Source organism: Panicum virgatum, chromosome 6K, assembly GCF_016808335.1.
Source record: "Panicum virgatum strain AP13 chromosome 6K, P.virgatum_v5, whole genome shotgun sequence".
Classification (NCBI taxonomy): domain Eukaryota; kingdom Viridiplantae; phylum Streptophyta; class Magnoliopsida; order Poales; family Poaceae; genus Panicum; species Panicum virgatum.
The window spans coordinates 47,137,031-47,158,934 of NC_053141.1; the positions used below are offsets into that span (position 1 = coordinate 47,137,031).

Consider the following 21,904-nt stretch of genomic DNA (forward strand, 5'->3'; position numbering starts at 1 on the left):
AAGAAGAGAGAGGGAAAAGAGGAGGAAAAGGGAAAAGGAGAAAAGAAAATGGAAAAAGAAAAGAGAAAAGAAGAAAAGGAGGGAGAGAGAAGAAAAAAGGAAGAGAGATGGGGCGGGATTCGCGGCGCCGACCGCGGCCGGTCGCGCACGCGCGCCTTTCGCACGTGACGCGTGGGTCGAAGGCCAATAAAGCAGATGTGACAGCGGGAGATTCAGATCTCGAGCTCGGTTCTCCGGGATATCGAAAGATCGGGCGGAACCGGGAAAATTCCCCAAAATTTAGGGTTATGGCTTTAAGGAGGGGTCGAGCTCAACGACAAGAAACAGTTTTAGCGCACGATTTAATTTATTGAGTTTTCGGGATGTTACAACTCGTCCATACCATTTCTTATACGACGCGTCTGACGACGGCCTTTGCTTTTCTTAGCGACTGGATCAGGAACATAAGTCTTAACCTCCCGGTTCGTAATAAAGGGTCCAACTATGCCAATCCCGTATATTTCATGTCCCTAGGTGGATGTAGCTACCTCCTTACTGAAATAGGGTGACACAAATACTCCGGGCTGCAACCCAGATTCTGCACAAGCGGCAATGACGTGCGAACAGGGCAAATGCAATAACTTTGTCTTCATGCAGATGCAGCGGGCAGTGCCATCTACTCTAATTAAACTCTCTTGCACCACCCTATCTCTACGGATGCCACGACTAGTTCTATCCTTGCATAGCACCTCAAATCTATGCTCCCTTGTACCCGTCGAAATGACGCGGTGCTGTCTGGCCTTTGCTATCTTATCTTGAATATATTGTGTCACTCTTGTGCAAAACTGAATTTGGGGGTTGCTCATGTTTATGGTTGCCGCCATGTATCGCTCTCTGAAATACTTCATGCATCCATACATGATGAACTCAACAATTCCCACGAGAGGAAAGCCACGACAACATCACATCACCATATTGAAACACTCTACGTGGTTTGTTGTCTGGATACCGTACCGCATTCCGTTTGTATCATAAAGGAATGACCATTTCTCCTTCGGTGCACCTCGAATCCAGTGCGAAAATGGCTTCTCCAAAGAAGCCCTTGCATCTGCTGACTGGCTACTGCTGGTTCCTACTGCCCTTGCCTTCACTTGCTCCGCAGTTAGCTGATCAAGCATCTGCCACAAAGCATTAAATTTTCTCTGCTGATTCTGAGTGCACAACCTCTTGAACAAGTCCTTTAGTTCCTTGTTATTGAAGTGGTCAAAGAAGTTTGCACCCATATGCCTAATGCACCACATGTTTTGCACATCTGGCCATAATGGAGGCGTTGTTCCATTTCCGACTTGTAATTTCATAATTGCTTGTAGCAGACCTGCGTGCCTATCACTTATAAGGCATACATCTGGACGGGCGGCAACGACATGAATCTTCACTCATTCGAGGAACCAATACCAACTTTCTGTGTTCTCATTCTCAACAAATGCAAAGGCGACCGGTACTATTTGGTGGTTGCAGTCTACCCCGATTGTGGTGAGTATCTGCCCTTTGTACCTTCCAGTCAGAAATGTCCCATCAATGCATAAAACCGGAAGACAATACTGAAAAGCTCTCACACATGCACCTAGGCAAAAGAAGCCTCGAAGTAGAAAGCTTTGTCCCCTCCTCACGGTTGGCACGAGGTAAGTGTCATAGAAACTTCCAGGGTTTCTAGTAACAACATAGGATAACATTTGAGATAGGTTATCATATGATGCCTCGTATGTGCCAAACCGCATCTCGAACACCTTTTGTTTAGCCCGCCATGCCTTCAAATAACTAATGTTGTACTGGTAAGTTTGCTCATTATGTCGAACAATCATTTTTGGCTCATAATTTAGGTTGTCCATAATCAACCCATATATTTGCTTTGCAACAAAGTCGCATGATATATTGCGATGTGATACCTGAACTTCTGACAGCAAACAAGTGTGCTCTGTCACAATGAAACATTTCCGGTTCGACTTCCATCTACCCTTGAATGCATGTACTCGCCATGGACATCTAGCATTCACACACTTCACCTCATATTCTTTACTGCCAGACTTCACGACTCTAAATTCTCGCTTCAATGATATTGCCCACATTCTCACAGCATCTTTTATGGCTTTAATGTTTGGATATGTTGCACCTTGCACCACCTCATTCCCTCTGTACTCCCACTCCTGATGTCGTACGTCTTCTACGACATGATTGCCAAAACCATGCTCCTTCCACTCTTTTGACAATGAGTACTGCTCGTCATCAGATGAGCCCTCATGTTCTTCCATCTTCATTGCGGCATGGTCTTCTGCCTCCATCTCGTCCATGATGCTATGTATCCTCTCTCCCTCATCAGTAAGGCCCTGTGGTCCGATGTTTGAGTTCTCTATCTCTTCTGACTCATCTTGCTCAATATTGTTTGTCTCCCTTTGAATACTCGGAGTTGCTTGATCTGCACCACCTCTTTGAATACTCGGAGTTGCTTGATCTGCACCATCTCTTTGAATACTCGGAGTTGCTTGATATGCACCATGTTGGATTTCATTTCGTATCTTCTCCCGAGTTTGAACAAGAATTGCCAGAGGCCACCCATGCTCTATAGCTGCTTGCATGTACTTCTGTCAGTCATCAGTGTTGTGTATCATCATCAATTCTCATAAATCACCTTCTACCTCCCAATTCACAAGAGCATGGACGGTCATCACATGTGTCTCCGGATCAACACGGAACCCACGCTGCAGCCACTTATATATAGAACCAAAAGTCCTCTCTAGAGGTTTATCTACGGCGCTAGATGTGCACTTAAAGACAGAAAGGTTTACTCCATTTGGTCCATACAAAATATTATAGTTACCAAAAAACACTTGAAACTGCATCTTACTCGACATACCTGTACATCACCAAATACTTATCGAGTCATACTCTTTACTTCACTACATTATTCAATCATCCGTACAAACTAAGTACGTATTTTAACTACAACATATAAGTATTCATAACTACGTGATAACACTCAAATTCTATACTGCATATCCGAAATTCTAGTCTAAATCATAACTAATTTATAAACACGTCTCTAATAGTACTGCAGTTGTAATAATAAACACGTAATCTTAATTTCCTAAACTAATTTACTACTACGTAAGTAAGATATCCTTAAACTCACACTTAAATAGTTCTACTATAGTACTAATTAAATTTAATTACTCTACAATAGCAATGGAAAAATACATAAGTTAAATATAATTACCTGCAGATCACAAGTGCGCAATTCGGCAGGGTTTCGCCGCTTCCCTTCTCCTCACCCCTCTCTTTTTTTCTGGATTTTTGGTGGAAATTTTGGGCTCAAATGAGGAGGGAATGAGGGACTCTGTCGCCCGAGGGGAGGGCGACATGCCCCCCTGTCGCCCGTTACGGGGCGACCGGCCCCCCTGCCGCCGAGTCCCCGCGCTGCGCTGCCCAAGGACCTGTTTGTAAAAAAAATTACCAAAAGGGCCTGTCGCCCCTGCCTGGGCGACAGGGTCGCCCACCATGGGCGACAGGGGCCCATTTTCGCAATTTCCTGAAACGCCACATATTTTTGAAATTTTGATTTTTTTTAATATAAAAAAGAAAAAAGCGCAGTATGAGAAGAGAATGGAGAGGCCGGCCCAATCGTCAGAGGCTGGCTGGCTGGTGTGTTGTTGGGCCAACAAACCAGGCCAGCCCAGCTCCAGACTCCAGAGCGCGGCACTGCTGGAAATGGCAGCCGAGCATAGCATTCGTTTCCTGCAGCGCGTACAGTGCACTAGATGATCTACTCTATGATGGGGTCTGTCTGGATGCACACGAGTTGTTGCTAAGCTTTCTGCAGGTGCGGGGTACAAGACTTCGGATCATTTCAAATAAAAATGATAGGATTAGGATCGACTAGGTGTAGACTGGAAGGTTACTTTCTTTCTCCAGGAGCCACCGCGGGTTCGTCGGTGAGGATCTGCGCTAGGGAAGCGACGCGCAGAGACGACGTGGTGGCGGTGTCGAGGACGATAGCAGCGACGCCGGTGGACGAGCGTCGCGGGTCAGGGGCGTCGGTGATGGCGCGGTGGCGCTTCCCGCCGTTGCAGCCCACCCTCTCTGATCGGGTTAGGGTTTTGAGGTGGGAAACAGTGGCGGCGGCGAACCTCGTGTCTTGAGCCGTCAATCCCCACCTCCTCTTTATAGGCTGCGCGACGGGGGCCCACCAGCCTCGTCTTGGGCTGGCCCCCGATCAGGGCTCGAGGCCAAGGGACCAGTTGTCCGTTGGGCCAACTGGTGGAGATCAATTCCAACAAAAAAGACTTTAGACTTGGTAGGAGAACGCTGGCTGCACATTCGCCGGCGGGCGGCGATCAGGATGGAAACCACGCAAATCCTCCATCTATCGGGCATGTTTGTTTCCGATTATAAGTGGATTCTCGGCCAAAATAAGCGAGAAGCCCACACAAACGGCTCGCTTATTTTTGGATTGTATGGGCCGCGGCTTTCTCAGGAATCGGCGGTACAACGTGAATGCCGCTTCTTTCCACCGCGTCTCCGAACTCGCGCAGGCAATAATCGAGCGGATTTTCTCTCCCCACCCCGGCCCCCACGATACGCCGGTGCCGCCCGAGACCCTCGAATCTCGCCATTCTCCTGTACCGCCGCCCCCCTCCTAGCGCCGCCACCGCCAGACCTGTACAGCGCCGCCGCCCTAGGGGAGGCGCTCCGCCTCCTGCGTGTGGAGCCGAGCCACCGGAGGAAGCCAGAGCTGCCGGAGCCGCCGCCGGCTCCTATTCCGGCCGACCTCGTCATCCTCCGCCGCCGAGGAGACCTCGAATGAGTCCCTCCCGCTCCCTCTCTCTTTCCCCCACAGTCACGGTCTCCCACGGCCTGGAATGTCGGGCGGCTGGCCGGCCGGCCAGTGCCGCCGACAGCCATGGCCAAGCTCTTGCGTTTAGGCCCGTGAAAAAAAGGAACTAATACCCTGTCTAGAATTGACTAAATATAAGAATTATTGACTTGTATTGGTATTTAGTTAAAAATGAGATATCATCAGTCTTAGGATATTTCATCAGCCTAATTGTCGGTACCTCAGGACTGGGGTACCCCCTCTTGCTGCGTCTAGGCAAGAGTCTTGTAGTTATCCTTAACTACAACCAACAGCCGGATCCATGCGGTCCGGAGCCCTGCTCACCCAACAACGGTCCCAGGACCCGTCCCCTGGTTGGGAAAGGTCCGGGACCACCACGTGCCACGGGAAAAGCTGGCGGTTAGCCCGAACGGCCGGAAGCTCCGGACCTTCCGAAGAGGTCCGGATCCCCAGGGAATCCCGGACCCCCATGGGGTCCGGGACCCCCTGTATAGTAACCGGACCCCTCTCCAAGGAAAGGAATCGTCACCCCGCCTCGGGGTGGTCCGGGGCCACCACGTGTCAACAGGCCCAGACACGTATATAAGGCCGCTTGGTCTCCTTATTAAGGCTCACCTACCGCTGCATTCATTATGACAGGAGGACGTCCGCATTAGTGTAGCAGAAGCCGAGGCGATACTTTGACCAGGGGATACTATTGATCGCGTATTACCAAGATAGTGGAGCTGCTGGCGCCGCCCACGCCGCGCCTGCCAGTCTGCCATAACAGATGGATACGACGGCTCGGCTTCACCCATTATGACGCCTACATAATAGCCTCCACAGGCCACGCCGCAAGCTACGCTCCCCCAACGGACACCTTGCTGACGGGACAAGAGAAGACCACCTTTCATCATAGCGCTAGCAGGGCGTGGGAGCGTATCGGAGGAAAGATTCATAACCACTGCAGCCATTTAAATACTCTGCGCAGTATGCTGCGCAGTCACGTTGGGCCCACTTGTCGGGGCCCCAACGTCCTATGTATCCGCCCCCTTGGTCTATAAAAGGGGGCGCCCGCTAGAAGGAAAACCCAGGCTGGGTGAGAGCCAAGGCCCGGCAGAGGATAGATTCATACACAACAGAGATTAAAACTTCTCCCAGTGGATGTAGGGTATTACGCTCCGGTGGCCCGAACCACTCTAGATCGTGTGTTCTTGTGTGCTTATCTCAGAGCTAGATCAGCCCAATGTAACATCCCTAAAATTCACTAACCAAAAACCACTCGAATTTAAAAACTATTGCAAAACTAATCTCTCGAGCTCAAGTCCTTAGTCATCTAAACTCCATCTCTTTCCTAATCACCTCCTAATTATTTTTTCGCATAATCTTCCAAGCAACCAATCGCCTCCACCTCTCCTGATCTCCCTTCCCTCAAACCTACCAGCACATAGGCATACACACACGTACAAGCAAGACACAAGCACGACGTAGCTGTGCCGTTGTCACCGCGCACAGATCCCGGCCGAGATTTTTTTTTGCCACAAACCGCTTTTGGCCGCCTATAATTTGAGCCGGGTGCTGCACCGTGATGCCTCGCACCATCCGCAGCTCGTCGCTGTTCCTTCCCGGGAGCTGATAAAAACTCTGTTTGTAGCATCCCTGTTTTGCTTGCGTGAAGAAGCTGCCCAACCTGTCCCCTGCCTCGGCCAGTGAACTGCCTTGTCCCCGAGAGCTGCGCTGCTGTAACGTCCATGCTATCAGCTTGCGTAAAGAAGCTACCAAGCCTGCCTACCGCTGTGCTGCTCCGTCATATCGCGGCTGCACTGTGCTGAGTCGTCGCGCACAGCACCGGCCCAGGTTTTTTTTTTCCGCGCGAACCGTCTTTCCCTGCCTTTAAATCGAACCAGCGCCCCTCCGTGACGCCTCGCACTGCCCGCGCTCGTTGCCGTGCGCCACAGCCCTGAGCCAAGCTCATCTTCCTCCTCCTGCCGACTCACGAACCACCGTCAATCTCCACGACGAAGGCCGCGCCTGTCAATTCGACCAGCAGGTGAGTGAACCAAGACCTCCAGCTACCTCCGGATACCACGCCCCTGACTTCCCCCTCCCTCCACCAAGCTCGCCCCGAGCTCCCGCAGTCATGGCCATGGCACAAGCCGCAGCTGCCGCCTGCCTTGGTCTCCACCCAAATCACCGGCCCAGACAGACTATGTTGACCCAAGGATCCTTTTTCCCTCACTTCCCAGTCGCCCTCTTCCTCTCTCCTGTGTTGATTTTGAGCTCCCAGCAACTCCCATGGCGAGCGGAGGTGTGAGAGGCAGAGTGCTCCTGTCTGTCCTCTCCCTCGATCCTTTACTGATAAGGACTGTCGTGCTAAAACAATATCCTACCGCAAGCCCAAGTGACAAAGCCCACTGATCAGTTTTATTCTCCACCTAATCACGCCCTATTAAGTTCCAGAACCAGCCCACAAGGTGCTAAGCCAGCAGCCCACGCAACGCAACCCAGATCAACACCTGTTAGCTATTTATTTTCGTAATTATCAGACCAACCATCTTATAAAGCCAATATCTCAGCCATTTCAACTCCGTTTAACTTGATTCTTTTCCCTAAATTCATCTAAAAACAAACTCTATTTAATACAACAATATTTGTGAGATGTATTAATATATGTTTACTTTGCTTGTATGATTGTTTGCGCACTCTCTTTCGAAATAGAATCGATTCCGGAGGAGAGTCCGGAGAAACCAGGAGACCAGGAAGCCGCCGCCACCGACGCGTACGACAGCGAATGCAAGTCTCATCGATCCCCTACGTTGACCATGATTGAACCTAAGTGAGGTTAAATATAAAACTTGCTAGACTTAGGGATTGCCTGAGATGATACACTGAGGGTATGAGAGAAACCATTGATTGAAGTCATGTTGCATATTGATTTACTGTCGGACTGGCATATTATCCGACCTTGTTAATTGATGAAACCGGAATGGGAATGAGATCAGGGCAGTGTGGAATGTGTTGGTGCATGCGCTACCGTGGTGGTAGACTTGCGACCGAGCTCTGTCGTGGTGACATCTCGGGTTGGTTGGTTATGGTTGTTGGCTGCCCTGATGAGCCTTAAGGACCGTGTGTTGTGGTGCCATCTCACCTAACCTACTTTCAGTACGACCACACGAGTTTGTATGGGCAAACCTCAGTCTAATCCCACTGGCTAACCTGTTAGTCGTCCGAGGTGGATATGTATTGGGGTGAGACCTGGATTGGTCCAGACCCGGGGGTTTGTGGGCGACTAGTCGGGGTTGAGCCACGGCTGGGTGTCGGCTATGACGGAGCCGTCTTTGGACGGTGAAGTGCGTGTGGGTAAAGCGTACAACCTCTGCAGAGTGTACAATCCATTCGAATGGTCCGTGTCCTCGGTTTGGACAGGTTACGGTGTGGACATCTCAACTAGTTGAGCCACCTAGCCTATGAGATGGATGACTGGTTGGGTTACCTTTAATACTACATTTGTTATTTATTCTGGTTGATTAATGGACCTTGGCATATTAATCTGTAACTCCCTCCTCGTAAGGGTGAGGTGGGACTTGCTGAGTACTTTTGTACTCAACCCTTGTTGATTTTTTTTTTTAGAGGATCCTGACTTTGTGCCTGAAGATTGCGAGTAGTTCGTGTCTGCACCTAAGGTGATCGAGTGAAGCCGTGATGGACGAAGAGCTAGTCTTGCATATCGTTATGCTAGTTGTTATCCTGTGGTTATTCTGTGTAGCGCTGTGTTGTCACTTTACCCCTCGTGTACATGTTGAATAAAGCTCTGTATGACTCTGGACTCCACTTGATGTAACATGTATTGTACCGGAGACTTTATTCGGTAATTAATACATGGTTTAGCCTCGATCTTTGGGGTCGGGGCGCTTCAGGTGGTATCAGAGCCATGCTTGGCTGTAGGACGCGAACCGGTAGTGAATGATGACCGTAGGAGCCCTAGGATGGTCAATCCTTGAAACCCTGTTACTCCTTAAACTTTATCGTTGTTATGCTAACCCTACCCTTGTAAATCAGATGGCTGATGACTGGACCACCACCTACTGCATCAACGAAGATGGATTCCCCAAGGTGCTTTATGCTGCCACTGTGCGGCTTGGTATTCCGGAACGTCCGGAGTACGTGGGTCGCGAGTTCATGGAGCATGGCACCGAAAGCTGTGAGGTCACCATCCATATTGGCGCCAATGATAAGTACTTGGAGATGCAACCCTGGAGCGTCACCGTCACTGGAGCCCGTATGACTGACACCATTCAGCTTGCAGCTCGTAAGGCGCTGCGGTACCTGTGCCAGATGTTTGAATGGCACTTGGGTTCCACCCCCATGAAGTATTTTCCCCCGCTGGATCGTAACCGTCCTGCTTGGGCGGCGAGGATCCGCAACTTGGAAAGCACCGCAGGAACCGAGAAGGACCCCTCAGTTGTCGCTATGTCTGCTTATTTGCTTAGCCTTGACGATTTGTGCGACCAACTGCACCAGCGCGTGAAAGATCTCATCCAACGTGCTGAGAGTGCGGAGTCCCGTTGGCGTAAGACCAAGCTGGCCTTAGCCCAGGCAGAAGCCCGAGCAGCTGAAGCTGAAAGCCGCCTTACTAGAGCCGAAGAGAACCTTAGGGAGCAAGCAGACCACCACAGTCAGCTCCTTAGGGGTGTCTATTTAGTGGACCGTGCCAAGCGCAAGGAACGCCATCCCAGGACTGCCGCGGAGCCACCAATACTAGAGGGAATTCCGCTGTATCCCTTGTCCCAACCGCGCAGGAGGATTGGTGAATCAGTGCCGCCCACGCCTCCCGCATCTCCCCGAGATCCCGGAAACAGTGACCCCGAAGACCGTGTCGTAGGGACCAGTAGTCAAGTTGTTCCGGCCGACTCTTAAAAGTCGAGCCGCATTATTGTAATCCATCGTGTCATGTATCCCTGCTTGTTTGAATAAATGCTTGTGTGGTGCTTGAATGATTTGTTTGTGTGCATTGTGCGGTACAAAATATTTTATATATACAAATATACCCCAGCATTATACTAGGGGAGTCACCTAATCTTGCCCTCCTTGACCGTAGATGTCTCGTCGCTTGAGCCGAGTCCAGGGAATCCATGCTCAGGAAGACGGTGACGAGGTCAACCCGAGAAACCAAGCCCCTCTGAATGTAGCCCCAGAAGCACCAGAAAATGGACAACTACCGCCGCTACCTCCCCGTGCCCCAGCACCCATTGACTTGGCAGCCATACTGCAGCAGCAGAACCAACTCCTTCAACTTCTTGTGACCACTCTCACAACTCAAGCTCAAGGCAATCTTGGCAATAATAGACCTGCAATACAACATAATGGCAATGGCAGCAGAATTGCAGATTTCAACCGCTTGCAGCCACCTAAGTTTGGAGGATCTGATAACCCGATCGAGGCAGATGATTGGCTGTGAGAAATTGAAATGAAGTTTGAAGTGGTCCATGCAGATGATAGAGACAAGGTTTTGCTCGCAGTACAGCAGTTAAAGGGACCAGCCCTTGCTTGGTGGCAAAGTTACCGAGAAATAAATGAAAACGCCAATGAGATGGTATGGGCTGACTTTGTCAAGATCTTCAGAGAACATCACATTCCCAGCAGTGTTATGAAGCTCAAGAGGGATGAGTTCAGAAAGCTTCGTCAAGGTGGTATGACTGTGACAGAGTATCTTCATAAGTTCACAGAGCTGTCCCGTTATGCACCAGAAGATATCAATGATGACGAGAAGAAGCAAGAAGCTTTTCTTGGTGGGCTTAACCCTGAAATCAGGACCTTGGTTGAAGTCACCACCCATAGTGATTTTAATGCTTTGGTCAACAAGGCTATCACCACTGAGAGAAACAGGAAGGCGGAACTCAGTGAGCGCAAACGTCGGTTTGAAAGCAAGAAACCCCAGCAGTTGGAGAAGTTTCAGAGGACTCAGTATCCGGCTCACTCAGGGCCGAGAAGCCAGGGTGCCTTTTCATTCAAAGCGCACCCCGGATCTTTCCAGAAGCCAGCCCAATCAGCTCCTGTTATAAAGACCCAGAATACCCTCCGCACCCAACTGTCTGGTCGAAGTCAAGTGACCAATGTGAAGACATGTTTCTACTGCCGCGAAGCCGGACACTACAAGGCCAACTGTCCGTATCTTAATCAGCCCGCCCCTTCTGTTTTCTCCAACTCGGTTCAAGGACCAAAGCAGCCGACTGGAGCCAACCATGCAACACCAGCTAAGAGCCAGCAACAGTCCTTCGCCAAGGCAAAGGTGAATCATGTGAATGCTGAAGAAGCAGAGGATGCACCAGGAGTGATTCTCGGTGAGTTTCTGGTCCAATCAGCTCTAGCCTCAGTGCTTTTTGATTCTGGAGCATCGCATTCCTTTATATCCTCCCACTTTGTGGAAAAGCATGATATACCTACTATAGCCCTTAGGAGGCCACTAATAACCCGTTCCCCTGGAGGTCATATACCTTGCCACTTAGGGTCTTAGATATCCCTATAAACCTAAGTGGGGTAGTATTCCTTGCCGACCTAGTAGTCCTTACTTCCAAAGGGATAGATGTCATACTCGGTATGGACTGGCTCACAAAGCACCGCGGAAACATAGCCTGTGCTGAGAGAGCAGTGACAGTCACCAACCGCCAAGGGTTAACAGTCACATGCCAAATCCAGCCTAGCCTGTCAGACTCCATGGTGAACCACATCCAAGCAGAATCCCCAGAAGAGGTGCCAGTAGTTCAGGAGTTCGCAGATGTGTTCCCAGATGAATTACCCGGTATGCCTCCAGAAAGAGATGTAGAGTTCACTATTGACTTAGTCCCTGGAACCAAGCCTATAGCAAAGAATGCCTATCGGTTAGTAGCCCCAGAGCTTGCCGAGTTAAAGAAGCAGCTTGAAGAGCTTCAACAAAAGGGATTTATTAGACCCGCTGCTTCTCCGTGGGGAGCCCCAGTGCTCTTTGTGAAGAAGAAAGATGGAAGCATGAGACTTTGTGTGGACTACCGTGATCTGAATACAGTCACCATCAAGAACAAGTACCCTCTGCCTCGAATTGATGACCTGTTTGATCAACTTAAGGGAGCTAAGTTCTTCTCCAAGATAGACCTAAGGTCAGGTTATCATCAGCTCAGAGTGCGACAAGAGGACATCTCCAAGACAGCCTTCAGGACCCGTTATGGCCAGTATGAGTTCACAGTGATGCCTTTTGGTCTGACTAATGCCCCTGCCTTTTTCATGACCCTCATGAATAAGGTGTTTATGGAAGAGTTAGATCGGTTTGTCGTGGTATTCATAGATGACATACTGGTCTACTCTAAGAGTGCTGAGGAGCATGGACAACATCTCAGAATTGTGCTGGGAAAGCTCAGAAAACACCAGTTGTATGCCAAGTTTAGCAAGTGTGAATTCTGGCTGCAGAGAGTCAGCTTTCTGGGTCATGTCTTAACAGCTGAAGGTGTTGAAGTGGACCCAGAGAAGGTCAAGGCAGTATCAGAATGGAAGCAACCAACCTCAGCCTCGGAGATCAGGAGTTTCTTGGGACTAGCCGGCTATTACCGGAGATTCATCGAAGATTTCTCTAAGATAGCCCGGCCTATGACCAAGTTACTCCGGAAGGACACGAAGTTTGTTTGGTCTGAAGCTTGCGAGAGAAGCTTTCAAGAGTTGAAGAGGCGACTAACTTCTACCCCAGTGCTAGTCTTGCCAGATAACCAGAAGAGCTTTGTCATTTATTGCGACGCATCCAGACAAGGATTGGGTTGTGTGCTTATGCAAGAAGGAAGAGTTGTAGCTTATGCCTCAAGACAGTTGAGAGCACATGAGCAGAACTACCCCACCCATGACTTGGAGTTAGCTGCAGTGGTGCATGCCCTCAAGATTTGGAGACATTATCTGATTGGGAATAAGTGTGAAATCTACACGGATCACAAGAGCCTGAAGTACATTTTCACCCAGTCAGACCTCAACCTTAGACAGAGAAGATGGTTGGAGTTGATCAAGGACTATGATTTGGAAATTCATTACCACCCTGGAAAGGCTAATGTGGTGGCTGATGCGCTCAGTCGTAAAGCATATTGCCATCATTTAGTCACACAAGCCCCAGAGCTGAGTGAAGAAATGAGGAAGTTGAACCTAAGGGTTGTACGCCGCTCTTGCAACTATAACCTTAGTGTCCATCCTGTTCTGGATGACCAGATAAAGGAAGCTCAGATGGAAGATAAAAGATTGGTATGGATTAAAGGTTGCAACAGTGAAGGCAAAGCCCCATATTTCAGAGTAGATAAAGATGGAGTCTTGTGGTTCAAAAAGAGATTATGTGTGCCTAAACAAGGTCATTTCCGCAGGACCATCTTGGATGAAGCCCATAACTCAGCCTATTCCATTCACCCCGGCACTACGAAAATGTACCTGGACCTTAAGGAGAAGTATTGGTGGAATGGTATGAAGGGGGATATCGCTCGATTCGTCGCTCATTGTGATGTGTGCAAAAGAGTTAAGGCGGAGCATCAGAAGCCCAGTGGATTACTCCAGCCGTTGCCGATCCCAGTATGGAAGTGGGATGAAGTTAGTATGGATTTTATCACCGGTCTACCAAGGACCCAGAGCGGTCATGACTCAGTTTGGGTGATTGTTGATCGACTCACTAAAGTGGCACACTTCATCCCAGTGCGTACCACTTATGGAGGTGATAGATTAGCCAAATTATATATTGAGCGTATTGTGAAGTTGCATGGAGTACCTAAGAGGATTGTGACAGATAGAGGCACCCAGTTCACTTCGAGATTCTGGAGCAGGTTACATGAAGCACTTGGTACAAAGTTGGACTTCAGTTCAGCCTATCATCCTCAGACTGATGGCCAGACCGAAAGAGTTAATCAGATCCTTGAAGACATGCTAAGAGCATGTGTTCTTACTTATGGTAAAAATTGGGAAGACAGTTTGCCATATGCAGAGTTCTCTTACAACAACAGCTATCAGTCAAGCTTAAAAATGTCGCCGTTTGAAGCCCTCTACGGGAGGAAGTGTCGCACACCTCTCATGTGGACCGAAGTCGGTGACCGCATTATTGAGGGTCCAGATTTTATTAAAGAAGCAGAAGACAAGATAGCAGAAATCAAAGAGAATCTAAAGGCAGCTCAATCCCGCCAGAAAAGTTATGCCGATAAAAGAAGACGTGCTCTCAGCTTCGAAGTTGGAGACCATGTGTACCTTAAAGTTTCCCCAATTCGCGGCACACACAGATTCCAAGTGCGTGGAAAGTTGGCCCCATGTTACATTGGACCTTTCCCAATTATCAAGAAAGTGGGAGCGGGAGCCTATAAGCTTCAGTTGCCAGCAGAGATGTCAGATGTGCACGATGTATTCCATGTGTCCCAACTCAGAAAGTGTCTGCGAGTACCAGAAGAACGAGTGGCTCCAGAGACAATCGACCTGCAGGATGATCTCAAATATCAAGAGGTACCAGTAAAAATTCTGGACACTGTGACGCGAAGAACCCGCAACTCAGAAGTCAGGATTTGCCGAGTTCAGTGGAGCAGGCATTCAGAAGCAGAGGCGACTTGGGAGAGAGAAGACGCGCTCCGAGCCGAGTTTCCCAGTCTCTTTAGTAGTGAAGCTGAATCTCGAGGACGAGATTCAACCTAAGTGGGGTAGGTTTGTAACATCCCTAAAATTCACTAACCAAAAACCACTCGAATTTAAAAACTATTGCAAAACTAATCTCTCGAGCTCAAGTCCTTAGTCATCTAAACTCCATCTCTTTCTTAATCACCTCCTAATTATTTTTTCGCATAATCTTCCAAGCAACCAATCGCCTCCACCTCTCCTGATCTCCCTTCCCTCTAACCTACCAGCACATAGGCATACACACACGTACAAGCAAGACACAAGCACGACATAGCTGTGCCGTTGTCACCGCGCATAGATCCCGGCCGAGATTTTTTTTTGCCACGAACCGCTTTTGGCCGCCTATAATTTGAGCCGGGTGCTGCACCGTGATGCCTCGCACCATCCGCAGCTCGTCGCTGTTCCTTCCCGGGAGCTGATAAAAACTCTATTTGTAGCATCCCTGTTTTGCTTGCGTGAAGAAGCTGCCCAACCTATCCCCTGCCTCGGCCAGTGAACTGCCTTGTCCCCGAGAGCTGCGCTGCTGTAACGTCCATGCTATCAGCTTACGTAAAGAAGCTACCAAGCCTGCCTACCGTTGTGCTGCTCCGTCATATCGCGGCTGCACTGTGCTGAGTCGTCGCGCACAGCACCGGCCCAGATTTTTTTTCCCCGCGCGAACCGCCTTTCCCTGCCTTTAAATCGAACCAGCGCCCCTCCGTGACGCCTCGCACTGCCCGCGCTCGTTGCCGTGCGCCACAGCCCTGAGCCAAGCTCATCTTCCTCCTCCTGCCGACTCACGAACCACCGTCAATCTCCACGACGAAGGCCGCGCCTGTCGATTCGACCAGCAGGTGAGTGAACCAAGACCTCCAGCTACCTCCGGATACCACGCCCCTGACTTCCCCCTCCCTCCACCAAGCTCCCGAGCTCCCGCAGTCATGGCCATGGCACAAGCCGCAGCTGCCGCCTGCCTTGGTCTCCACCCAAATCACCGGCCGAGACAGACTATGTTGACCCAAGGATCCTTTTTCCCTCACTTCCCAGTCGCCCTCTTCCTCTCTCCTGTGTTGATTTTGAGCTCCCAGCAACTCCCATGGCGAGCGGAGGTGTGAGAGGCAGAGTGCTCCTGTCTGTCCTCTCCCTCGATCCTTTACTGATAAGGACTGTAGTGCTAAAACAATATCCTACCGCAAGCCCAAGTGACAAAGCCCACTGATCAGTTTTATTCTCTACCTAATCACACCCTATTAAGTTCCAGAACCAGCCCACAAGGTGCTAAGCCAGCAGCCCACGCAACGCAACCCAGATCAACACCTGTTAGCTATTTATTTTCGTAATTATCAGACCAACCATCTTATAAAACCAATATCTCAGTCATTTCAACTCCGTTTAACCTGATTCTTTTCCCTAAATTCATCTAACAACAAACTCTATTTAATACAACAATATTTGTGAGATGTATTAATGTATGTTTACTTTGCTTGTATGATTGTTTGCGCACTCTCTCTCGAAATAGAATCGATTCCGGAGGAGAGTCCGGAGGAACCAGGAGACCAGGAAGCCGCCGCCACCGACGCGTACGACAGCGAAGGCAAGTCTCATCGATCCCCTACGTTGACCATGATTGAACCTAAGTGAGGTTAAATATAAAACTTGCTAGACTTAGGGATTGCCTGAGATGATACACTGAGGGTATGAGAGAAACCATTGATTGAAGTCATGTTGCATATTGATTTACTGTCAGACTGGCATATTATCCGACCTTGTTAATTGATGAAACCGGAATGGGAATGAGATCAGTGCAGTGTGGAATGTGTTGGTGCATGCGCTACCGTGGTGGTAGACTTGCGACCGAGCTCTGTCGTGGTGACATCTCGGGTTGGTTGGTTATGGTTGTTGGCTGCCCTGATGAGCCTTAAGGACCGTGTGTTGTGGTGCCATCTCACCTAACCTACTTTCAGTACGACCACACGAGTTTGTATGGGCAAACCTCAGTCTAATCCCACTGGCTAACCTGTTAGTCGTCCGAGGTGGATATGTATTGGGGTGAGACCTGGATTGGTCCAGACCCGGGGGTTTGTGGGCGACTAGTCGGGGTTGAGCCACGGCTGGGTGTCGGCTATGACGGAGCCGTCTTTGGACGGTGAAGTGCGTGTGGGTAAAGCGTACAACCTCTGCAGAGTGTACAATCCATTCGAATGGTCCGTGTCCTCGGTTTGGACAGGTTACGGTGTGGACATCTCAACTAGTTGAGCCACCTAGCCTATGAGATGGATGACTGGTTGGGTTACCTTTAATACTACATTTGTTATTTATTCTGGTTGATTAATGGACCTTGGCATATTAATATGTAACTCCCTCCTCGTAAGGGTGAGGTGGGACTTGCTGAGTACTTTTGTACTCAACCCTTGTTGATTATTTTTTTTTCAGAGGATCCTAACTTTGTGCCTGAAGATTGCGAGTAGTTCGTGTCTGCACCCAAGGTGATCGAGTGGAGCCGTGATGGACGAAGAGCTAGTCTTGCATATCGTTATGCAAGTTGTTATCCTGTGGTTATTCTGTGTAGCGTTGTGTTGTCACTTTACCCCTCGTGTACGTGTTGAATAAAGCTCTGTATGACTCTGGACTCCACTTGATGTAACATGTATTGTACCGGAGACTTTATTCGGTAATTAATACATGGTTTAGCCTCGATCTTTGGGGTCGGAGCGCTTCACCCAATCGCCTAGTACCTTCCCGAGCACTCCCTCTCTGGGAATAGGCGGGTGTGTTCCGCCACCCGGCTGCGGGTACCATAGAAATCCTGCGACACTAATAGTAATATAATTATGTAGTCGAGATTGTAAAAAATTATAAGAATTATTGAATTCTGCTCGTATTTAGCAAACAAATGAGATATCATCAGCCTCAAGGGTATTTCAGACTTTATACCACTCAGCTCAGAGAATCAGCTCAAAATAATCAGGATTGCCAAACACCTAGCTTATTCAGACAGCTGATTCTCCAAACAGCTGGCTTATCTCAGAATCCTGATTCTCAGAAAAGCGAAGTCCAGAAAAGCGGAAACAAACAGGGGCCATCATCAGCTAGCTCGGATCGGAACAAGCTCAGCTAGCGCGCGACCCTTGTGTTGTGTCGTATATGGATATCCATGATTTACCATGACCTCGCCAGCAGCAGTAACAATTGAGCTTCAGGCTCTGAATTCTTCAGGGAGGAGGAGAAGGACCTCTGTGGTCGGTGCAGTTGGTGCAAACAAGCAAGCAAAGTGACTGGGATCACTCAACAAACCCCCCAACTTTTCAGTGCATACAGTTTCAGCGGCCTTAGCTTGCTTTTGGGGGCAGCAAACTGACCCACGATGGTCTCTCAAGAAAGAAAGCTTCTGGGAGGAGGTCCCGTCACCTCGGTCTACCCTAAGCGTAGTCGTAGCGTTGCACTATAAAGGAAGTCTTCTGTTTAGAATCCTTATCAAACACTCGCTAGTCTCATGTACAAATCCCAGGCTGTTCGGTAGAAATCAGAAACCTGCTGCGCATTACTCAACCTCCTGCGCGAAATGTACAGTCAAGTTGCTGATTGGATATTTGGATGTATTGCACGTTCAGACAATGATACTCCTACAACTTCTCATACTGAGAAACATTAGGGCTCTACCAACACAACACCGCACCGTCTTCTCTGAGCTTCAGAAGTTTTTTTGAGGGTGGGTGCGGGGCGGGGGTGAGTCACCCCTACCTGATTCATTTAAGGGCTTCTTGCAAGCCCAACGTCTGTTACAGGGGGGTTCTGAGAGAAAACGAAGGGCACAGGTATGTAACTGCGGGAACTATTACATGGAAACTATAAGCCGACACCAGGAATCAGCAATGTCTCTATCCTTCCGCGGCCACCGGGCACACCACAGCCTTGCATCCGCTCTCCAGTCTTCCCAGAATTGGTGAATCGGTGTGGTCCGTTGCTCAAAAACCACTGCATTGCGGTGCTTCCACAGCCTCCAGCAGGTGAGGAGCAGGGAACACTTGTTGTACTTCGAGGAGAAAGCTCCAGGGAGCTCAAGGTCCCACAGCTTCAGAAGTTTGATCCATCTGAGCTGGGAAGTGTTGAATTGCCGATCAAGTTCGAGCTGCACATGCTAAAATCTTGGTAGTCAAGCAACCAGTCTGTTGCTCCGTCCCAAGGCAATGGCTCCTCCACGGTGCAAAGCGCATCATCGTTGGTGCTCGTAAAATTCAGCCACGGCTCATCCATGGGCAGGTCCGTCTCTGACAGCCAATTCACCAGCTGCTCATGGTCCTGACCACTGGCTTTGTTTCCTGACTCAAGCCAGCTTGACTGCTCCGACGAGTCAGTGGGCAGTGCCATGTCCCTACGTCTACCTTCCTTCACGCCCTGCTCGTCTCTGGTGTCACTGGATTTTGTCGACTCAGCTGTATCAGTGGATTGTGAAGTAGACGCCTTGCAGTTGGCCAGAGGCTGGTGCGTGGCTGGGTCGATGCCCATCTTGATGAGCTTCTTCTTAATGTGTGTGTTCCAGTGGTTCTTGATCTCGTTGTCTGTTCTCCCAGGTAACTTGGCAGCAATCTTGGACCATCTGCACAGATTTAAGCCAATTAGGAGTGAAGAAAAGGCTGCTAATATTTTTCGAAAAAGACCAGCTGATCAGCCCTTTTCATTCATTTTGCAGACTCCTGATTTCGAAGCAACGTATTAATTTGCAATTTTCCATCGTTTTCACAGATGTGTGCCTCATGGCTCAGATGTGGAGTTTGCACTACACGTGAAGAGCTTGAGAATGACTTGGCCAGTGCAATTAGTATTGCTCTCCAATTTTGGAGCGCCCTTCAACTCACATTCAGGTATGCAGTCTACATCAGCCGATCAGCGTATCATTAACTATCGATTCGAAGTGCAACAACTAAGAAAAAATAGCAATTACGGGCCTATTTGGCACAGTCCTCCAGCTCTGTGATTCAGGTTGGATCCGCAGTTTGTAGAATAAACTGAAGAGGGACAAAAACTTATATTTAGTCTAATTGTCTAAACTGTAAAAAAAATAATGATTCATCTAAATGCTCTCCGCGTACCTCCAGCTACAAACCCAACATTTATTGGAGCGGAGTTATGCTAAACAGGGCCTGCATTTAGTGCTTTTTGAGATAACTTGGCATTTACAAGACCACCAAATGCCTTGAAGAAACCAAGACTCCAAAAGGTTACTGTTAAACTAGGGAGAAGAACAGAAATATGGAAAAAGAAAAAGAAAACCAAAACTCTCTCTCCCAACTATAGGGTTATACTACGCAAGATGCAATAAGCTCAATAACCATGAAAATTGCTTTTTTCAAATTATAGCAGATATTGTTTGGTAAACCTGATTAACTGATCCTGGTATTGGAAGACTTATTTAATTTCTTTCTCACTAGAGAACTTTGTCTCAATGGATACCCATGGTACACTAGGGGTTTTGACAACAATACCACACAGACACAGATATGACTTTGCTACGATTACTTGATGCTCATGAATTCAGCTGGCTTTAAAATTGCACCATTATTTTACAGTAAGTAGTGCTTCTATGCTTTGTATAGACACTTACGACGTACACACTAGCTGCTCTTAAGTCCGCTAAGTCTTAACTGAATATAAGTATTCGTTGATCAATATGTTCTGTGGTTTCCTGTGCACTTCTAAACATAACCAAGGTAATTCACCCATTCAGGGGGAACAGATGCGTACCATAGCACAATGAAGAAGATGGATGGACATGCAAAATGTTGTGTATGCATCCATGCACTCGTATTATATATATACCATGCAAGCTAGTATACCTATTGCCGAGCTTGGCATGGAGATCAATGACGAGCTGCTCCTCGGCAGTGCTGAGGAGGCCACGCTTGAGATCAGGGCGGAGGTAGTTAGTCCACCGCAACCGGCAGCTCTTTCCGCAGCGCAGCAGCCCTGCCAGTTTAGGCACTGCTCGCCAGCAGCATCGGCCGTGTGTCAGGATGAAACTGATGAGCTTCTTGTCCTCCTCTGCTGTCCACGGCCCCCTCTTCACCCCCTGCTTGTCACAGCAGGGCTGCCTCCCCATCGATCAGCTTACTATTAGCTGGCGCCAGATTAAGTACTGAGTTAACAAGGCTGTCATTAAGCTTCTATTGCATTTTATACATGTTGCGAGCCACCAAACTCTGCAGACAAGCATCAGACAAAAGGGTCATGAAAGCTCTGTTGCAACTGCAATGGATGTCTGCCCGCATATATGTATAGCTCCGTGCAATTTCACTTGAAAAAAATTGTCTTGTCCTTTTCAATTTTCATGCTTTTCTATTCGCTGATGGAGATAGTGATGGTGATTTGGTTAACTTAGTGTGATCTGGAAGCAAGAGTCCAGTCTGACCCATAATAATCTGTGCTGTGTTTAAGTTTTTGTTAAAAAAAGTTACCGAAGGTACTGCAGCATCACGGGGTACAACTACTAGAGTTGTTGATCATGCTTGTAGAATAGTAGATGGGGAAAGAATAGCATTTATTGATTACGGATACACATGAGTACATATAGGCCGTAGCCTGGAGTATCCCAGCCGGCCAGCACCGGGACTCTAGGAGCTATCGTACACAGCACGTACATGCATGAGTATCTCAAACCAACAATGCTCACTCAAACAAAAATATGGTACAAGGGGTAGGTAACTTGGTATGATCTTAATTAATTAGCATAATGAAATGAATAATTCTCAGCTTGCAGATAGATTAGCTCAATTCCCTAGTTAGCTATCCTTTTCTAAAACGACAATTTGATTGTAAATGATGCCACAGGAACCAAAAGTATGACGTCCCCTGAGTATAGAAGCTGCAGCACACCTGGTGGAATCGCAGCTTTTATATGTGTGTTGACCTTGTTGCCATCTTAAGAAACTATATTTCAACAACAGATGAGAGGATGAGAAACAACCTGACCTGCATGTGTCCACTGCAAGCTGCACGCCTATCATATGTTTATGGATGTCTGGATTCTGAACCAATATGATGATATTGAGCACCATGATGTTAAAATGTGTTGAGTAAGTTGGAACATACAGGCAGTCAGCATCCTAGGCTTGTAGCTCTCCAAGACTGGTCGGCATCGACTGACGGGGTAAGCTTAGCCTCTGCAGAGTTCTAGTTATGTATCAAGTTAGTACACCAGATAAGAAAAACAGTAACTAATCGATTACATATGCGGCAGTGGTACTGATACATCACCTCGCACCTCAGTTCTTTTCTCCTCCTTAATGCAAAAACGTGCAGTGCACATTCATGTTTGCAAAATGTGTATGTAAACAGTTATTCTGCAACTCGATGCAAAGAACAGATAGGAACTAGACTTTCTTAATCCATCAATCTATTGAGAACCTATTCAGTAAAAGAAAGAGGGGGGGGGGG

General features: G+C 48.5%; 1 protein-coding gene and 1 long non-coding RNA gene across 3 annotated transcripts; both read right to left on the reverse strand.

Annotated features, from left to right (window-relative positions):
- Positions 1-18,038: 18,038 nt before the first annotated feature.
- Positions 18,039-21,817, reverse strand: LOC120713764 (MYB-like transcription factor ODO1). 2 transcript variants are annotated; one of them, XM_039999736.1, is made up of 3 exons: positions 21,440-21,817; positions 20,308-20,670; positions 18,039-19,070 (listed from the first exon to the last, which is right to left on the reverse strand). In XM_039999736.1, exons 2-3 carry the CDS (start codon positions 20,568-20,570, stop codon positions 18,548-18,550), a joined length of 786 nt encoding a protein of 261 aa, XP_039855670.1. In that variant the 5' UTR covers positions 20,571-20,670; positions 21,440-21,817; the 3' UTR covers positions 18,039-18,547. The 2 variants fall into 2 exon arrangements, with proteins under 2 accessions (XP_039855670.1, XP_039855669.1); XM_039999735.1 differs by having other exon boundaries at positions 20,308-21,817.
- LOC120713765 lies at positions 19,172-20,301 on the reverse strand. Its single transcript, XR_005691266.1, has 2 exons — positions 19,564-20,301; positions 19,172-19,479 (listed from the first exon to the last, which is right to left on the reverse strand). It is a non-coding gene; the product is annotated as an uncharacterized LOC120713765 (long non-coding RNA).
- Positions 21,818-21,904: the final 87 nt, after the last annotated feature.

Excerpts from the sequence above, each read along its gene's own strand:
- LOC120713764 (XM_039999736.1), bottom strand. The coding sequence starts at position 20,570 with ATGGGGAGGCAGCCCTGCTGTGACAAGCAGGGGGTGAAGAGGGGGCCG. Across the intron at positions 19,071-20,307 it reads CATGCCAAGCTCGGCAATAG|ATGGTCCAAGATTGCTGCCA; the intron begins GTATACTAGCTT and ends AAATCTGTGCAG.